Genomic DNA, 17,976 nt, shown 5'->3' with positions numbered 1-17,976 from the left:
AACGCTCATATAGTCAACATACATTTTCTTTTCTGTCCCAATTTATCAATCATATGTTATTATTCGATATTGGGATTGGGAACATTTTATCATTTTATCACTTCATATAATAAAAAAATCTATATGCACAGAATAATTTGGCTATTTAGCTGTTGTAGCTCATTTGATGTTTGTATGATTTTAAGTAGTTTTAATCAGTTATTAAAATCAAGGTAGAGTATTTATATTATGATATACATCATGCATGCCTATAATCATTGGATAACATATCTCCCTTGAAATGCAATCAACTTTTAAGAAAATCAATATGATTCTATCTATGGTCTTTGTAAATCATTTTAAAATATATGTACTAGGGATGGGTGTAACTTGAGTAACTTTCTCAAGTGTAATTATGCAGGATTACTGCAAAATTACACAGAATTACGTGCTATCTACGTAGCGTCAAATACACCCTTGTGTCCAAAATAGATGCGAAGATGCGTTTTCTCTAAAATAATAAGTGCTAACTACAACAGAACATGAACGTCAGTGGCCACTCGTGCTCTTAGGTTGTTGTGCCTCCGCTCCTGCTCTTTGCCCCAAATTGCTCCTAATTACTCGATTACGCCTTCTCGCCCAATCATAAATTCCAAGAGTAATATCAGATTTACTGAAATTACTCCGATTACTGTGGTGTAATTAAAATTTAACCCAGACCTAGTATGATATTGCCCAAATTACTTTCTTAATTTTACTCCTTTGCCTCTCAATATGTAAATGTCTAATGTCTTCATTGAAGATAGTCCACCGTACCATGCATGGCAGGAATGTGCAGTACAACTTCTATCTATGTCAATTGTATTTTCTCAGTGGTCTGAAAAAGTTCTCCATTGTGGAACACCAGCCTTTACTGTTATCAATGCATTTGAATATCTGGATTGATTGTCTCTAGTAGAAAACAGATCCTCATTCCCAATTTCTGTATAACTATGGATTGACAACAGATTTCTTTAAACCTCAAAGCCCAGATTTCTTTGAGTCCGCAAACACAGATTCATTTGACTCAACAGAAACCAGTCGTACAGAAGACAAAAAAACTATTTAGGACACCTGTTAGGAGATTTGTCAAGTGTCAGAGGGCTGGCTGACAATGGGATATAGGATTTGATACACATATGGAATTAGTAGGGTCTGAGAATCACAAAATGAGTCAAATGCACAAAATCCGTAGAAATAGGAAAAAGGCTAGATTGAGAAGAGGAGAGAGGGATGGGAAAGTGAAGAGCCCAAGAAGGGGCTAGATAAGAGAATAGAGAGGACTGAGAAAAGGGGAAGATGGGAAACATCTAGAGAAGGGGGCATAAAAGCTCCAGAGAAAGAGAAAGAAGGGGAGATAGAGAAGAAGCACAGAAAAAGCAAAGAACAAAGGAGTGAGGCATATAAAATATTCAGTGAAATGAGAGAGACGAGAGACTTATAGATAAAAATGACACATTTCGCAGGTTTTCCAGGAAATACTGCCCACTGTTACGCATTCAAAACCCTCTGGAAAGTGTAGGTTGACGCCAATTTAGCAGTTCAAGCTAGGAAGTCAGACAGGACTCTATATATACATATCTACTTGAGGATGATATGTCCAAGGTAACAAATTCATTCATACTATTAGACAAGAGGATTATTTATTAGTGAGTTCCAGTGCTCTTTTTCCCCCAAACATGAACACACCCAAGAAATAATACTACATATTTAAAAAGGCTTTATCAATAAGTAATGCCCTAATCAAGTAGAGAATATGTGAATCAATGCTATTAACAAATAAATATGATGGCTGTAATAAAAATAGCCAATTAAGTAATAATGAGTTGCAGCCTATTAAATTGTGTTTAGATGGTGTTCATAAATCATAGCATTTTGAAATTAAATCAGCCTATGATAAAAAAAAGTCTCTCCCTTTCTAGCATTTAGCTAACTCTTTCTAAGTAGCAAAGTGCCCACATAGCTTTGCTGGCTAATTAATGTGTTTGGTCAGCTAGTGTGATTGGAGAAGATTGTATTTTGGCTCTGGTATAGCATTCTAGCTCCAAAAAGCATCGAAAAGACTGGCTGTGCCAGCCCTTGACCTTCATTTCAGCTACGTTGTCTATAGCTTTATCTCGGTTGATGCTTCCAGAAAAGGATCAAGATGTCTCTATCAGAAGATGCCTTTGCATCAGACTTAAATACCCTTTTCTAGAGGTTATGAAATGTCCAGACCTCATGATTAGTGATGTGAGGGGCAAGAATTGGCATGTAATTATTTTTACATTTACTAGAATGGATGTATGACGCGTGCTGGTACATCGCGTGCTGTTACATCGCGGCCGTTACAACGACTGCGATGTTACCACGCTATCCCATTACAACGCAAGTCTTTACATCGACTTGCACTAGATGGCGTGCTAACATTAGAAAAGTGTAATTTACTATTCCAACTCCAGTCCACTTAACAGTAGGGAAGGTGTTGGGATAGTAAACTACACTATTTTTAATGTTAGCACGCCATCTAGCGCAAGTCGATGTAAAGACTTGCGTTGTAATGGCATAGCGTGGTTACATCGCGTTCGTTGTAACAATTGCGATGTAACCGCATCGCGGTGTAATAACCGCGTTGTAAAGGTTGTTCCCCACTAGAATCTACTACATATTATAATTCATTTAAATTGGTATACGATATATGAGCAATCGGTGCACTACCAAAATATAACAAAGCAAACATTGTTTGATGGATGTGCCAGTAATACTAGCCGGAACTTGTTTATAAAAAGAGAAATTGCATGCAAATATTATGAATACACACAATGCAGCTGAGCACATAAGTAAGGAAAACGCAAAGCATGCTACAGCAACGGTGGTGGGAGATAATGAAGGTTCTCACATGGTGGAGAGAGAAAGAGGATAGAGGAGAACAGTATGGAAGATCCAAAGGAAGGTTGTGGGTGGAACCATAGAAAATCTAGAGAATGTTTTCAATGAGAGATGGGAAAGGCATCCAGGAGAGAATTAGAGAACATCTGCAAAATGAGAAATGAGAACAGCAAATGAAGAGGGGGGATTTTATGGAAAGATTGCAAGGTGAAAAGCGAAATAAACATGCCAGGGAATTGAGGTAACCCAGAGAACTCAACAAAAGAATTTACATACATTCATCATAAAGGTAAAATACCCTTATAATGCATTTTCTGACAATAAGTACAGTAAATAAATATATCTCCTAACTACACAATTAGGAAAATATAAAAGAATGCCAGCACAATTCTTTAGCTCAAACTGTATTAGTTTTAATACCAGGCAAATTAATTTCATTTTAGGAAGTGTATCTAATTGTCACCATCCAGTGGCCTACACCACAAAAAGGGAGAGGTCGTAATGTTTCTAACTTTACCATAGGATCAATACTGAGGACTAGTATAGTCCCCACCATTTGGTTGCCCCATACTTTGAGTGAGGTTGTGTTTTACTATAATGTTGATACAACCACCAGTCATTTATTTTGACATAATTTTCATGTAATAAGTAGCCATACATATATCAGCAGCACAAGACAAAAATGAAGCTGTATATATCTCCATTTTTGACTAGTCCTAAAATGGCACCTACTTGGTAACCCTAAGCTCCACAATAGTAAATGCCCACCTCACTGGTGACATGACTACTGTGAGAAATTAGATTACTAACTAGGGAAGAACAGTGTACTTCTCGCACAGTTACTTAATCAAGTAACCAAGTAGAAACAAAAGCTGTTAATGCCAATAGAGCTCATTTGTTATTTATGCAAAATTTAGTAACTGTTAGTTTTGTTGAAAAACATAATTTGTAACACTTGAGTATATTTTTTCTCACATTTATAAAGTTTTGTACAGCACAAACATAACCCAAGTGGGTATCAGAGCGCTTTACATGACGAGAAGTAGAGTAGCACTTGGCCTGGTAAACAGGAACACATGCCTGAGAACCAAACAAATCAGAAAGTAAAATAGGATAAAATAGATTGGTCTTGAATAAAGTTAGTAATAGGAAGGTCAATTCCCAGAAGATTTTGGTAGCTATATGTTTTCAATATTGCAGATATATTGTCTTAGGGTAAAAACTTAGTCCGTATAAAAGATTTGGATTGTCTTTTGAAGGATGCTCTTTGAGGGGCCAATTTGTTTCGTTTAAGCCACATAGTGTGGCACTTAAATAATCCAGTCTGGGTAATACTAGGGCTTGGACCACTTGTTTCAGGTCTTCATGTGGTAGGTAGAGTTTAAGTTTCTGCATAGTGCTCAGCTGGTAATTCTCTCCTTTGGTGGCTGCGCTGATGTGATCCTGCATATTTAGGTGTTTGTCTAATTTAATACCTAAGGATCTGCTGGAGTCTATGATGTGGGGAGAGAATTTGAGGGATGTAACATGTTTCAACCAAAGATCAATCTTGGGGCTGTAGTTCAGTGGAGTGATGAGAAGAAATCGGTTTTGGCAGTTTTGAGTTTGAGATGGTTAACTTTGAACCAGAGATGTGTATTTTGTAAGATAGTATAGAGGGATATAATTTCCTCTGGGGAGGCAATTTTGAGATACTGCTGAGTGTCATCAGAGTATATATGGTATTGGATGTTAAAAGATTTTTGGAGTTATTCCAGTGGTTCCAGGAATAGGTTAAAGAGAATGGGTGAGAGAGCAGATCCTTGAGGAATGCCAAGCGTTATCGCGTGGGACTTAGACAGAGATTGATCCATATTGACTCTTAGGGATCTGTTTTGGAGGAATGAAGAGAACCATTGTAATATTGCCCCCTGATAAGCCCATCCTTTGTTCCGGTAAGTTCAATAGATTATCATGTTTGATGGTGTCAAAGGAAGCCGATAAATCAAGCAATATTAGTAGGCATAATTCATTTTGATCAAACATTTTTAGTATGTCATCCACTATATGAGTAAGTATAGATTCAGTGCTGTGATCTTGACGGAAGCCTGATTGCTGTTGGTCGAGGAGTTGATATTTGTCTGTGATTGCAGAGTTGACTCTAGACACATTTTTTTAAGAACTTTGCCAGAGTAGAGATGTTGTGGATGGGTCAGTAGTTGTTAGGATCAGAGCAGTCTGCCATAGGTTTTTTTAAAAATGGGTGTTACATGTCCTACTTTTAGGCAGTCAGGGATAGTGCCTTGATGTAATCAGGTGTTTACAATCTTGCTCCGTAGGGGTTTGATCTCTTTGAGTATGCGAGGAGGTAGAGGGTCCGTGAAGTGGTTAGATGGGTTTAAGGAAGAAAGAATCTTGTAGATGTCATGTTTGCTGATTGCGGAATAGGTAATCCAAGTGGTATTGGTTTTGGAGGGGGCCAGGATGGCCAGGATGGTTCATCCCCTTCCGTGAACTGGGAGGTGTACGGGAAATTGAATGGGGTAGCCGGTTTTCTAGTTGAAGTTCGTTCTCTATCTTTGTGGTTTTTTTCTTGAAGAAGGTGGCCATTTCTTCGCAATTTGGATGGATGCTGGATCCAGAGACAAACAAGTTGGATGTGTTACGTGATTGCTGTATGACTATTTTAAATAGTTTTTTAGGCCTATTTCTGGCTTGGTCAAGCTGTGCTCTAAAAAATCCGCTTTCACTTAGTTTATTCATCTATAGTATGTGTTCCTTGTTGTTTTTAAGCATTTTAGCAATTCCAGTGATGGGGAGGATCTCCAAGCTCTTTCTGCTATTCTTAGATTGCGTCGTTCTGTGTTCAAGTTGTTGTTGAACCAGGGCTTTGAGTTTTTATTGGATATAGTTTTCGGTGGAAGGGGCGCGATAGAGTCCATGACTTCCAAGATAGAAGTATTGTAGTAGTCTGTGAGGTCATTGACATCATTCATGTTGGTCTGAGGGATTAAGTTATTATTGCATAGGGTAGTTAGTTCATTGTGGTTCATATTAGGTAGAATCCATTTCCAAAGCCTTTTTTTCTTCAGTTGGCCATTCTTTCAGCTCACATTTAGATTGATGAGGAAGGTGATGCGATAATGATCTGTCCAGTCACAGGAGCTAATAGAATCTAAGGAAATAGTGTCCGTTTTTGAGATGATAAGATCAAGAGTCTCACTCTTGTTGTATGTTGGCCTGTCGCAAATTTGGGACAACTAACAGTTTAATAGGAAAGATTTTGGGCTAATCATTGCTTGAAGATTGTCATTCAATGTGATGATGTCCATGACTTGTTCAATGAACAAAGAGTTATCACCTGGAGGGTGATAGAAGGCATGTATATTACAAATGGATTTGTTGTTGCTAAGATATTAGCTAAGATATGCTAAGATATTCGCATGTCGTTACAGCTATTGTTTGCAATTGGCGTACTGAAAGAGTATTGTGAGAGATGCATGCTATTGCACCCCCCGTTTTCTTGGGTCTATCTAGTCGAATAATCCTGTGACTAGGTGGGACTAGTAGATCTTTGATGGGATGAGATGAGTTGTCTAACCACGTTTCCGTGAGGTTAACTATGTCAAACTTGTGTATATATATATATATATAATACAATGGAATCGTAAGACTTTTAAAGTACTTAGGTACAAATCAATGTAAATGTTTGTATATTGGTATACAATTGTTTAATTTAATATTGCTAATTGTGTAATTGTACTGTACTATCCAATAAGTAAAGTAGAAAGAGAGCACTGGAAGTGTGTTGGTAGAAATGTATCAGCGGTTACATTTATTTTATGTTTAGTGATTTTTAGAGCGTGATTGAAGTTTAAGTGTTGAAGTTGATGGAACAGTAGTGTAATGTGTTTAGCCGTAATCTTTTGAGCTACAGAGTGGTGGTTTTGAGAGTGTTGATATGTTGTTAATTTTATGTTATTTTAAAGTGCATTGTGATTGTAAAGGTTTATGCTCAGTAGCTGTTAGATTGTACGCTGTCGCATGAATGTTAATTTATGAAATAGTACAAAAGGAGAAGATGTAAGAAGTATGTGATTAGTATATGTGGGTCATGTTAGTTTTACCAGAGTTTCAAAGCATCCAGGATACTGTGATTGCAAATTTTTATTTCAATTTAAAAAAAGAAGTGTTTAATGCTTCTTCTTTAATGTTCTCAAATTCAAAATAACTTGGGTCTGGTGTGGTTAGGCATGGTAAGTTAGGTGTGGTTGGTTTGCTATGGTGCATATGGTAAGTATGGCAGAATAGGTATGGTAGATAGGTAGGTTATGTGTTGTAGATTAGTCTTTGTAGGCTAGGTGCAGTTGGTATTTGTAATTGGTAGAACTAGGCAGTAGTTACAATAGGTAGGGCGTTATCAAAAGTAGGTTTGTTAGGTACAATAGGCAGGTATGGTAAGTAGATAAAGTAGGTGCATATTGATGGTATGTAGGTATGTCAGGTAGCTATGGAAGTTGTTGCAGTTTAGGTGGGGTAGGTTTGGCAGGATATGATATAAAGGTTAGATATGCTAAATAAAGTCTAGCAGTTCATCCTGGTCAACAGTTATCTTCTCAATATATACTCAAGAACCCACTAGCTGATTAAGTTACGATGAATGAGAAGCAGGGTGGGGCCAAGCGACTTCATTGCGCTCTTAAGCGCCCCATTAATCCTGCAGCGTGGGTCTTACCTGGTGGTTTCCCTGCCCACATACAGCTGTTTCAGAACCTTTCTTGCCAGACTGAGGTGGGACTACGTCCCCAGTGCTCCGAGCGGTAGGCGGGGCCAAGCAACAACATTGTGCTCTTAGGCGCACCATAAATCCTGCAGCGTGGGACTTACCTGGAGATTTCCCTGCCGGCATACATCACGGACCTCTGCCTACCCTGAAAAAACAGAAACATTTCATTTTTTATTTGAAACAAATCTTGTACGTGCACTTTTTTCTCTTGATGAAGGAACTTCTCCTTTCTTACTGGCAATTTTAGCTATCACCAAAAACAATTTCAAAGAATTACAGCATGTATTTTCAGGGTAGTAGATCAAATGAAGCCCATTTGTAAAAGAGAACATAATGGTAGAACATCGAGTGCAAAACATTTTAAAAAGTGCTAAAGAAGGCTATCAATGACCGCATTTGCACAAATATTTCTGTAGCACGGCATATATATAAAGTGCCATTAGATAAGGCCAAAAGTGAGTGGGTCGATAGGAATTTGCAGGAGCTGCTGTTGTCTGGTTGGCAACAGCAGATCCTTCTGGTATATCATTTTCCACAGGAGCTTAGAGAGTGCTAACACTCATCCCTATTATATTGAGCCAGAGAAATGGGTTGACCACTTCTTCAAATTACATGTAGAAGAAACTGTTGGCTCCCAGTCACACTCCCTGAGTTAGAGTGCCCCCACTAAAGACATGCTACACTCTAAAAACAATATTGACCTAGTCTTTAGCCTGGCAGGTACTTATTCCACCATTAGCCGACCAAAAGCAGGAAAAGTCCCTGGCCCAAATCACATACCAGGAGATTTGTATAAACCTGGACCTCTAATCTGCGCTTCCTATGTTAATCTTTTAACTAATGGAATAGCGGCAGGGAGAGGAATCCAAGAGACCAGGAGGGGGGCTGAGATCATTCCGTTTTTTAAAAACAGCTGATGCTCCTAATCCATATAAATATAGGCCTATAAACCTAATTGATAATTTGCATAAAATCTTTGCTAGACACCTACTCGACAAGCTGCAAATGTGGATGATAATAATCAGTTTCTGTCCCCCCTCCAAGCGGGTTTCCGTGCTAAAACCAAAAACTGTATGTTGTGTATGATCTTTTCTCCCAGAAGAGCCCGTGGAAAATGCTAATAGAAATGGGAGCCCCTGCCAATCTGATTAATTTGAGTGTTAGGCTACATGGAGATAACTATGCTCAGGTGCGATGGGGAAAACTGGGCGAACTGACCAACCAAATCCCAACCCAAGATGGGGTACACCAAGGTTGTGTCCTTGCACCTACCTTGCCTACCCTCTATATCAATGTTGGGGACAAGGAACTCACAAATTGCAGTAATGATTCCCCTGTCCTGAATGTTAGAAAGATTCTGATACTGCTCTTTGCAGATGATTTGATACTCATCCCAAAGACTCTTACAGGTCTTCTGAATGTAATAGATACGTTTCTGGGTTTCTTTGTTTCCTGGGGCTTAGAAATAAATGCAACCAAAACCAAATGCATGATACTTAACAAGAAATAGTATTGTTAAAGTTGCTAATAAACTACTTGAAAGAGTTTTCTGTTTTGACTATTTGGTTGTTTAGCTGTCAGGTAAGCTTTGCTGGGAACCCCAACTCAGCAAAAAGTCTTTGAAACAAGGATCTAAAGCCATACTGCGACTACACAAGCAGACCCAGTCTCGATCTATAACCCCGGCTCTGGATGTTTACCGTGCCAAAGCCTTAAGCGATGAACTCTTTGGTGCTGAAGCTTGGGGATATGTTGATCCCCAGAAGCTGACAGTGGAGAAGAACAATTGTTTCAGATCTCTTATCTCGGCACCTACCAACACTTCCCTTATCCCATTGTTTTTTATCTAGGCACCAAATGTATTGCAGACGTGACACAGCTAAAACCCCTGATGTATTAGATATGTATATGGTGCAACACTGGATTACTAGAGTATCAAGTAGAGTATCAGTATTTAGAACCGAGGCTACAGTTCTTAAAACAAGATATTATGCATTTATGTATGATCACTATTCCATAAGGGTAACTTCACAAATCTTGACCAGTCAGTTTCTTGGGATCAATTCAAGCCCAAAGTTTGAATTGTTTTTAAATATGATTACACCACCTTTGACAAAAAGTTTGTATATGTGATTTCACCTAGCCAGTCTACGCTTAAACGCCTTCTCCAAAAAATAGGCAAAAGACAGCAACTCAGATAATTGCCTTGTGTGTGGGTTGGCCCCTGAGACAGAGGAACATGTTTTGTTTTTCTGCTCTGAATACTGAGGCCCCCGCAGGAAGGGGATATGCCCAGTATGCTTAAACTAAAGGATTACTCGCTACTTGATTGCACATAGAACTTTAGATACTGATACCTCTGGACCATTAGTCTACTTTTTTAGTCTATGTTGATCAAGTGTTTGGTTCAAGCATACGAAGATTGCAGTTTAGCTAGGAAGAAGAACATATGTTTTAATATACTAACTGTTATGCTGGGTCTGGTGGCTTAGTAGACTAATGTGTCCACTGAAGGGGCCTGTGTTCGACTTATGGTCACAGTTCAAATTCCGTAGGGTCCACTCAGCCTTTCATCCTTCTTAGGAAGGAGCTGAGATGGATGAACTATTACTTTTAGGGAAAGTTTTGTGAAGATTCCTCAAATGGCTACTGCCTCTGTGTGATACATATATAGCCATTCCACAAAAATGCTTTATATAACAACAGAGCAATAATACTTAATAATATTCAGATCACAGCAATAATATCCAAAGGTGCACTCATTTTTATTTTTTATTTTTTTGTAAATATGTTTATTAATAATCAAGATCTTACGAACACATGACAAGCAGTAATCGACCCTTGCTGAAAACATCCAACTGGACAATTGCCCTAGTATAACCATGCTCACTGTACCCCGTTGACAGGCTCTCTAAATAAACGCTCTCCCTTCCAACTTTACAATAAAGTCTCTAGCAAATCCAGCAGCGGATCAGTTTGCAAGGCGACATTTACAGTCATATAAACAATGGAGCTTCCGTTCAACAGGTTCAGCGCATATCCAAAGGTGCACTCATGTACATACAAGTTAAAAAGGGGTGACAGCACATAGTTTTGAATTGCAAAAAGATATAAAAGAAGCTCAGAGGAACAAAGGGTAAATCCAATGTAGGATTTCCTTACAACTCAGCCCGCTGTACGTCTTCGGTCCTGATTACTAGCTGGTGGCCAAATGTGCACCTCTGTGAAAACAGGAGTGTGCTCATGGATCGGGATTCCAAGCTTTGTGGTAACTATCACAACCATCTATTTCTCCCCACAATAAATTTCAGTAAGTCAAACCTTCCAAATTTTATTGGGAAAAAAGCCTCGGAAAAAGCCAAAACATGCAATATCTAGTTTTTTACATGGTTATTTTGCATGTAAATACCATGTAAAAACAAGCATTCATCACACCTGGTAAATACCTCAACCTAAGGTAATGAATGAATATCTGCCAATGCTGGGATCCATGTCTGTCCTTTTGTAACCTCCTGTCCTGCAAACACTCCCTCACTCTTTGCACCCTCTGATATTGGTTGCCTTGAGAGTACCTGTTTCCACGCTTCCCCCTCTCTTGTATAGCAGTCCAGTGTTTTATAGCTATGCTTGTGCTATACAAGAACCATAAATACTGTCAGAAACTATTTAGGAAAATGTCATGAAAGGGTATAAGCACAACTTTTACGATCTTATGTATTCTCCTCTCTTTCATAGCTCATCGGACCACTGCAAGTTCCAGAAATACCACTGTGCCAGGTATGCCCTTTGTCATAATTATCTTGTTTGAATGAATGAAAGAGCAGAGCCTCGTATGAATGCCAAATAAAACAACATTTCTAGATGTAGGGCTAGAATTCATAAAATGGGGCAGTAGGAAGAAATTAGGGTTGTTGCGGTCATATGGGAGCTCTACCAAAGGCGACAGCCTGGAGTTAAATTGGACAACAAGAGAGCCTTCACAGTAACCCTAAACTGCTGGAGGGTTGGCAGGGGCATAAATACATCAAGTTATGGTAGTTATGGTACTTTTTGGCAGTAATTGAGAATGCTATGTTACTAGTGTCTATTAGTACAGCTGACATGCCTTAAACCTCCAACTGACTGAGAGTTTTGGAATTTGATTACATTCTTATTGTAAATTAGGAAGGCCCATGATTGAAATTAAAGAGAAAAGAGAAAGATTCCTGTCCGTCACTGGAAATGTATACATGACTCAGACATTTTTAACAAGTTCCATGACCATTGATGCCACTACTTTAACCCAGTACAGCTAAGATCCCTCCCTCACCATCACATTTCCATTATAAACACAAGCTTACTGTGCTGATGACCTTGTGCTATTACTGATGCCTGATGTTTCAAAGTGGAATGTAGTCTCTTCTGTATCTGTGGAGTACCATTGATGTGCCCTTGAAGTGGAACATGAAAGGGTGATGTCATTCAATGGAGGTGGGATGGTGCGATGCTAGAACATGTGTTAGCATGTTTGGGATATAGGTGGTTGGTTAGTGGCTTTGAATTCTGAAGAGGAATGGTACTGTCTACGTATTCCTTGAATTCTAACTGTACTTTCAATTTATTAAAGTGTATTTACATCTTCAGTCTGTGCATCTATTCTACACTGCTCCCTTCAGTGACATGTTTAAACCCTGTTGTGTTTTGATGTACTTCAGTGGTATTTTATGAGAAATGCTTGCATTGAACAAACATTCTTCAGATTGAGCCTTGCCCAACTTCAGGTATCATGGATTATTGTAAATATCGTATCAAACATGTCATTATTGCGTCTCCTGTTGAGAGGAAAGTGCCAGAGCACTGTTGATCTCTCCACATTTAGCAAACCCATTCAATGCTCATGTGGTCACTTCACTTCCCAGCAGCCAGTTGTCCCCCCCACCCCAGCTGGATGTGCCCCGCCAGCTGCAGGTTCCCCTCCAGCTGGATGTCAATCATAGGCATTTGTATAGCACACTGCTCACCCGGAGGGTCTCAAGGCGCTGGGGGGGGGGGGGGGGCGGGGGGGGGGGAGAACGCTACTGCTCGAACAGCCAGGTCTTGAGTTGCTTCCTGAAGGCGAGATGGTCTTGCGTTGTCCGGAGGTGGATGGGGAGGGAGTTCCATGTCCCACTCCACAAGCCGGTTGGCTACAGAGAATAAATTACATTGGCCGGCATTAGGAGCTGTCTCTTTCACCATCCTGAGTGTCAGCAGGTACACATAAAAATGCCACCTGTAGGCTGTCCAGTAATGCCACTGGCACATTATTCCTCCGTTGCCAGGGTCCCTTTTTCTCACTATGTTTTTTAAACTTCCCCAAATCTCAACTTTTTAAATCTAGTAACATTTTGAAATAAAGCCTTACAGAGACACAAGACACTTGTTTCTACATCAAAAGAGCAACATTACACTACTGCAGTCCTCATTGTCATAGTTGTTACTGTGAGGCTCCGACTCCTGAGAGGGAAAGGCTTCCCAAGCTTTCTTTTATTTATAATTTGAAAGTCAATGTGATAAAAGCCCCTCACCTATTGCACTTCCTGCCTTCCCTTCCTTCATGCTATTTGGCAAACCCAACATGATATGGTCGGCAGACTGGTGGCCCCCCAGAACTTGGTTAAGATCCTGCAGCAAAGCAGGTGGTGAAAAATCTTGGAGTGAAAATAGACCAATCACAGTCCATGAAAGATCAAGGAAATGCCCCACACAGCGCTTGTTATGCCACTAAAAAAGCTTTCCCTTGGCTTCTGGACACTTCCAGAAAACCCTCATCCAAGCTGTCATAACCAGCCACCTGGTCTATGGGAATGCTTTACTGGTAGCAGTAAATGGCACCCTGCTGCCCAAACTGCAAGTAATGTAGAACACAGAGGCACACCTGATCTGCAATCTACTGGCATGGTTGTCTTCTACACCCAACTTAAGAAAACTGCATTGGTTGTAGAAAGCAGGCATTTCTAAACTATGCTGTATGACAACATAAGGCACTTTACAAAGCCCGCCCAGCTTATCTGCACTCACTGCTCAGTCACTATCTTACCCCCAGTCACCTAAGTTACCCAAACAAAGCACCTTTGCAGACTCCACGCCTTCACACCTCAAAATTCGGTTGCAGATCCTTTACAAATCCTTGTCATATATGGCCCTATACTACTGGAATAAACTCCCTCTTCCTCTTTGGACCTCCCCAGATTTTATAAACTTCAAGAAGATGCTAAAAACCTGGCTGTTTTAAAATATCTTTGCTTCTCTGATCAGCAAAGCACCGAGATATTCCTACAGGAGTGAGTTATGCACTATAACAAGATACCGAAATAAATAAATTCGGAACGGGTGACGCTACCCAACGCAAGTTTAGGACACTCTGCTTACAGGCGGTTGGTTAATAACTTCATGATGTTCATTGTTTTTACTTGTGTTTGCCTCGATTTGCTGTAGGTATCATGTGGGTTGTTGGTTTACCAGACACTTGACCCCCCACTCAGGTGCTGCAGCTTGTGCGGGAAGCCTGATGTTGTTGATGTTGGGCATGTCTTTGCTTGCCTTCACAGCCAGGCATCCTGCTCTGTCTTTGTGCTCTCAGTAAGCGCATGGCTGAGTTTTTTGGCTTTAGCCTGCTGTCTCCTCTTGTGTGAGCAGATCAGGTTGCTTAGCAATCCATAATTACTGAAGTTGCTACTTTAGCATGTTTTATACTACTGTGGAGCTAATTGCTAGTACTTCGGGTGCTAATCAAGCTAAAACAGACTAGATGCCGGCTGTTTCACATACTGATTTAGAGGCTTTGATTGATCAGGCTATGACTGCAGCTTGGACACAACCAGCTGCTAAACGTCAGAAACTAGTCCCAGATGATGATGATGATTCTGAAGTGGGTCGCAGGGGCAGAAATGTTCAAGGTGTACAGTTCTGGGACATGTTTAAGTATGTGAGATACATCCTGGGTTTCCAGGAGACGCAAGTTCAGGAGGGAAACTACTTCTAGTGTCTGTTTTGGGTGCCCTATGTGTTAACAAACCTAAATGTTTCATCTAAGTTAATTCAAACATTTAGCATTAGACCCTTGACCCTGTCCTCGGTCAAAACCCTTTTTTCACTACTTTTAAAAACATATTATTCCATTCTTATGCTTAGTGCATAGCCTTGTTTTTGAGTAAGAGGAGAGTTAGTACTGAATTACCCGCTGAGTCAGAGCTGTGTCACAGCTGCCCTGCAATCTCCTATCTGAACAAGACAGTTACATTTAGCAGATGTACAGCATTTCCTGCACAAGTGAATGAATAAGGATATTTTTTTTAAAGAATCCTTATGCTGTGCTGAATGGACTTATAGTATCTTTATGGCTGTACAATCCATTATGCTGTTTCTACCCTAAATGCACTATCTCAGGTTATTTCTAACTGGTTTTGGGTCAAAATTATAAGTGGTGTGTGTGAGAGATTGGGTTGTTGGTTAGGGGGTGAAACCCTACTCAAGCAACAGCCTTTCACCCTGGTCAGGGTGAAGCACAATAAGTCACTAAATTATCTTGTGCTTTACCCTCTAGTAGTTGGCTCAAATGCATTCGAGCTTGACTTACAGGCTTTCTTTTCCTCTCTGGATCGCTGGCAGTTCCCGGTCAGCACTAACTTCTAGCCATGCCCCGCAGAATCGAAGAGATCAAAGGCTTCCTGCTGACAGCCAGGAGAAAAGATGCGAAATCTGTGAAAATCAAGAAGAACAAGGGCAATGTGAAGTACAAGGTGCGCTGCAGCAAGTACTTGTACACTCTGGTCATCACAGACAAGGAAAAGGCAGGGAAGCTGAAGTAGTTTCTGCCTCCTGGTTTGGCAGTAAAGGAGTTGAAGTAATCCAGACGTGTAAAGAAATTCAGTTGTGTAAATAAACCGCTTAGAGGCAAAGTATAAAGTATTTATGCAGCACTTGAACAGTAATACATTGAAAACACAACCCAAGAAAAATCCCAAACCAGTTTGGAAAAAGAGACACCAAAATGACAAAAATACAATCAGTAGAACCAATTGTATGAATTTTTAAAGGTTTTAGAAGAACCTAGGCCCTTAAAGATCAAAGCGCCAAACGTGAGTATCTGGCCACGCCAGACAGGAGCAAAGTCAAAAGTTAACGCCGACCGCAATTGAGCGTGGCTTGGATACACAAAGTTGATTGGGACCAGTCTTGGCTTACCGTCAGACTTAGAAAATGCTTTGAAGAAAACTCTGTCTGAAAAGGTCAACTTCAGCAGGGCAAGGCAGCCACGGTTTCTGAGGAGGAGGCTCTGGACGAAGTAGCAGTGAAGATGCATACGTTTGGACTTGGGCCTCATTTATATTTGAGTGGACAATAAATTATTCCTCCCGCCAGATTTAAAATTGTTAGCCAACCTGGAGGTAATTTATGAAGCATTGCCAGGAACCACTGTCACAGCTGTTCCTGTAAATGCATTATTCGTTTCGGTACATGGCTCTGTCAGTGCACATTATCAAACAGTATTCTGTAATTAGATTTTTTTTTTTATTGAAAATTCAATGCTCCCCTAGCCATGGGAGTGTTCTCCCATGGTGAGGGGAGCATTTGGCAGTCTTCACTGTCCCTTGCCACCAGGGTCTTCCTGGGGGTGATAAGCAGTGAAAACTGACCTGTCATCCCCCCCATCTAAATTAGGTGGGTGGAATGACAGATCAGCCTCCAACAGCCCTTATACCACAGGGCCGTCAGAGACATTTGGCCACAGCAGAGATGAAGTAGTGTTGGCAGTGGCCAAACTTAGGGTGACCCCGCATATAAATCTGACAGGTGGACCACTATTTTGGGAGAGAGCAAACTCATTTGTCATTGCTATGGACTTTTCCTCCGACCAACATATAAATTGGTCCCTAAGTCTCTTTTTTCGAAGTCTAAAATTTTCTAAGGGACGAAGCTGCAGACTGTCTCCGACGAGGGCTCCATGAAGCCATATACCATTGTAGTGAGGGGCCACTGAACAGGATTTTCTGCTACAGAAAAGAACCTATCACGAGCTACCGCAAAGCCAGTTTGACCGGCTCATGGGTGGATCGGTGAGCAGGCAGGTTTGGTCTCCTCTCAGTTCTCACAGCACTTTTTGGCAGATAGTTTGTAAGTCCCAAATTTTTGCTATGGGTTATCTGGTCCCCTTTAGCACCACTGCAGCAGGGCAGTCCTGTGAGAGAACTTCCACAGGTCCAGAAGTGAACTGAAGAGCAAGTCAGAGAGTTCTACCTTTATACTTGGAGCCTACTTTGAAGTTGAAGAAGCTTCTGAAGTTTTCCTTTCACTAAAGTGTCTGGAATTTCCTGCCTCCCAACCTTGGTCGCAGGATGTCTGCAGTGACAATGGCCTAGTGTGAATTTCTGTGTGTATCTGCTGAGGCAATGTCTTTGCAGTTACCTACATGTAGTAATGTGGGAGTTTTAGGCTTGGCAAAGGGTTATTCTCAAATGGCATTCATAGAAAAACATGTATATACTATGAGACATCCCAAGACAAAATTAACATAAGTCCAAGGAAGAATTAGGAAATAAACAATGCATTCGTTCTTCAGAATAAGATCTGAAAAACTGTGTCACTGTCCAGTTATGAATCTATTTGTCACATGCAATTTATCAGTGCAGGAAGATTGTGAAATTAAAATTCACTGATGCATTTCAGTGGGCAGAGGTTATATTGTCCACATCCTTCTGGACATTCAATCTTTTTTTGTTCCTCTAATCTACCCTTTTTGGAAAGGGCATTAAGAACTACATTGTTCGAAACAAGGACTATTTGATCACATGTTGCAACTACCCTGTTCTCGCAAGGCAGTGGCATATTGCTCTTTTACCCTTAAGCAGGAGCATTGCAGGCACTGCTGCAGTAAGTAGATTTTGAAAGAATGCGGGGAATGAAGCCATTTGATTGATATAAGAATTTGAAGTGTCTTTCAAATTAAAATGAACTTTGTCCAAGAATTCATTTTCTTTTGAGAAAAATCAATAAGAGTTCTTCCACTTAAAAACCCTGAAGCTTTTTGAGATGATGAATAGGAATTAGTCAGTACAAGGAAGGGGGTGTTCCTTGACGCAAACCTTATGTTTGCATTGGGTACTCAATTCCCATATTTGCACACCAGAGGACATGTTTATTCATTCCCTTCATACCTTTCTCAATAATCCTCTCCAAGAATATAGATGACTAAGGAACAGATGCACTGGTCAGAAAATACTGTTTGTAGTATTTCTGCTAACTATCCTATGTGCAATTAGGTTGGTTCATAAAAACAGAATCAGACTGAGGCGCAATGCAACTTA

General features: G+C 40.2%; 1 protein-coding gene and 1 pseudogene across 10 annotated transcripts in view; both read left to right on the top strand.

The window, feature by feature from the left end:
• The window catches only part of LOC146866846 (scavenger receptor cysteine-rich domain-containing protein DMBT1-like), a 1,139,300-nt gene that overhangs the window by 1,024,451 nt on the left and 96,873 nt on the right, over positions 1-17,976 (top strand). For all 10 annotated transcript variants that reach the window (XM_085602006.1, XM_085601995.1, XM_085601984.1 and 7 more), the window contains one exon: positions 11,387-11,428. In XM_085602006.1, the coding sequence (XP_085458132.1) occupies positions 11,387-11,428 (42 nt within the window). The remainder of the gene's footprint in view (positions 1-11,386; positions 11,429-17,976) is intronic.
• LOC146866847 (large ribosomal subunit protein eL38 pseudogene) lies at positions 15,261-15,519 on the top strand (annotated as a pseudogene).

The sequence above is a fragment of the Triturus cristatus genome, chromosome 1_2, assembly GCF_964204655.1.
Source record: "Triturus cristatus chromosome 1_2, aTriCri1.1, whole genome shotgun sequence".
NCBI classification, from domain to species: domain Eukaryota; kingdom Metazoa; phylum Chordata; class Amphibia; order Caudata; family Salamandridae; genus Triturus; species Triturus cristatus.
This window is presented reverse-complemented; position numbering and strand designations above follow the sequence as displayed.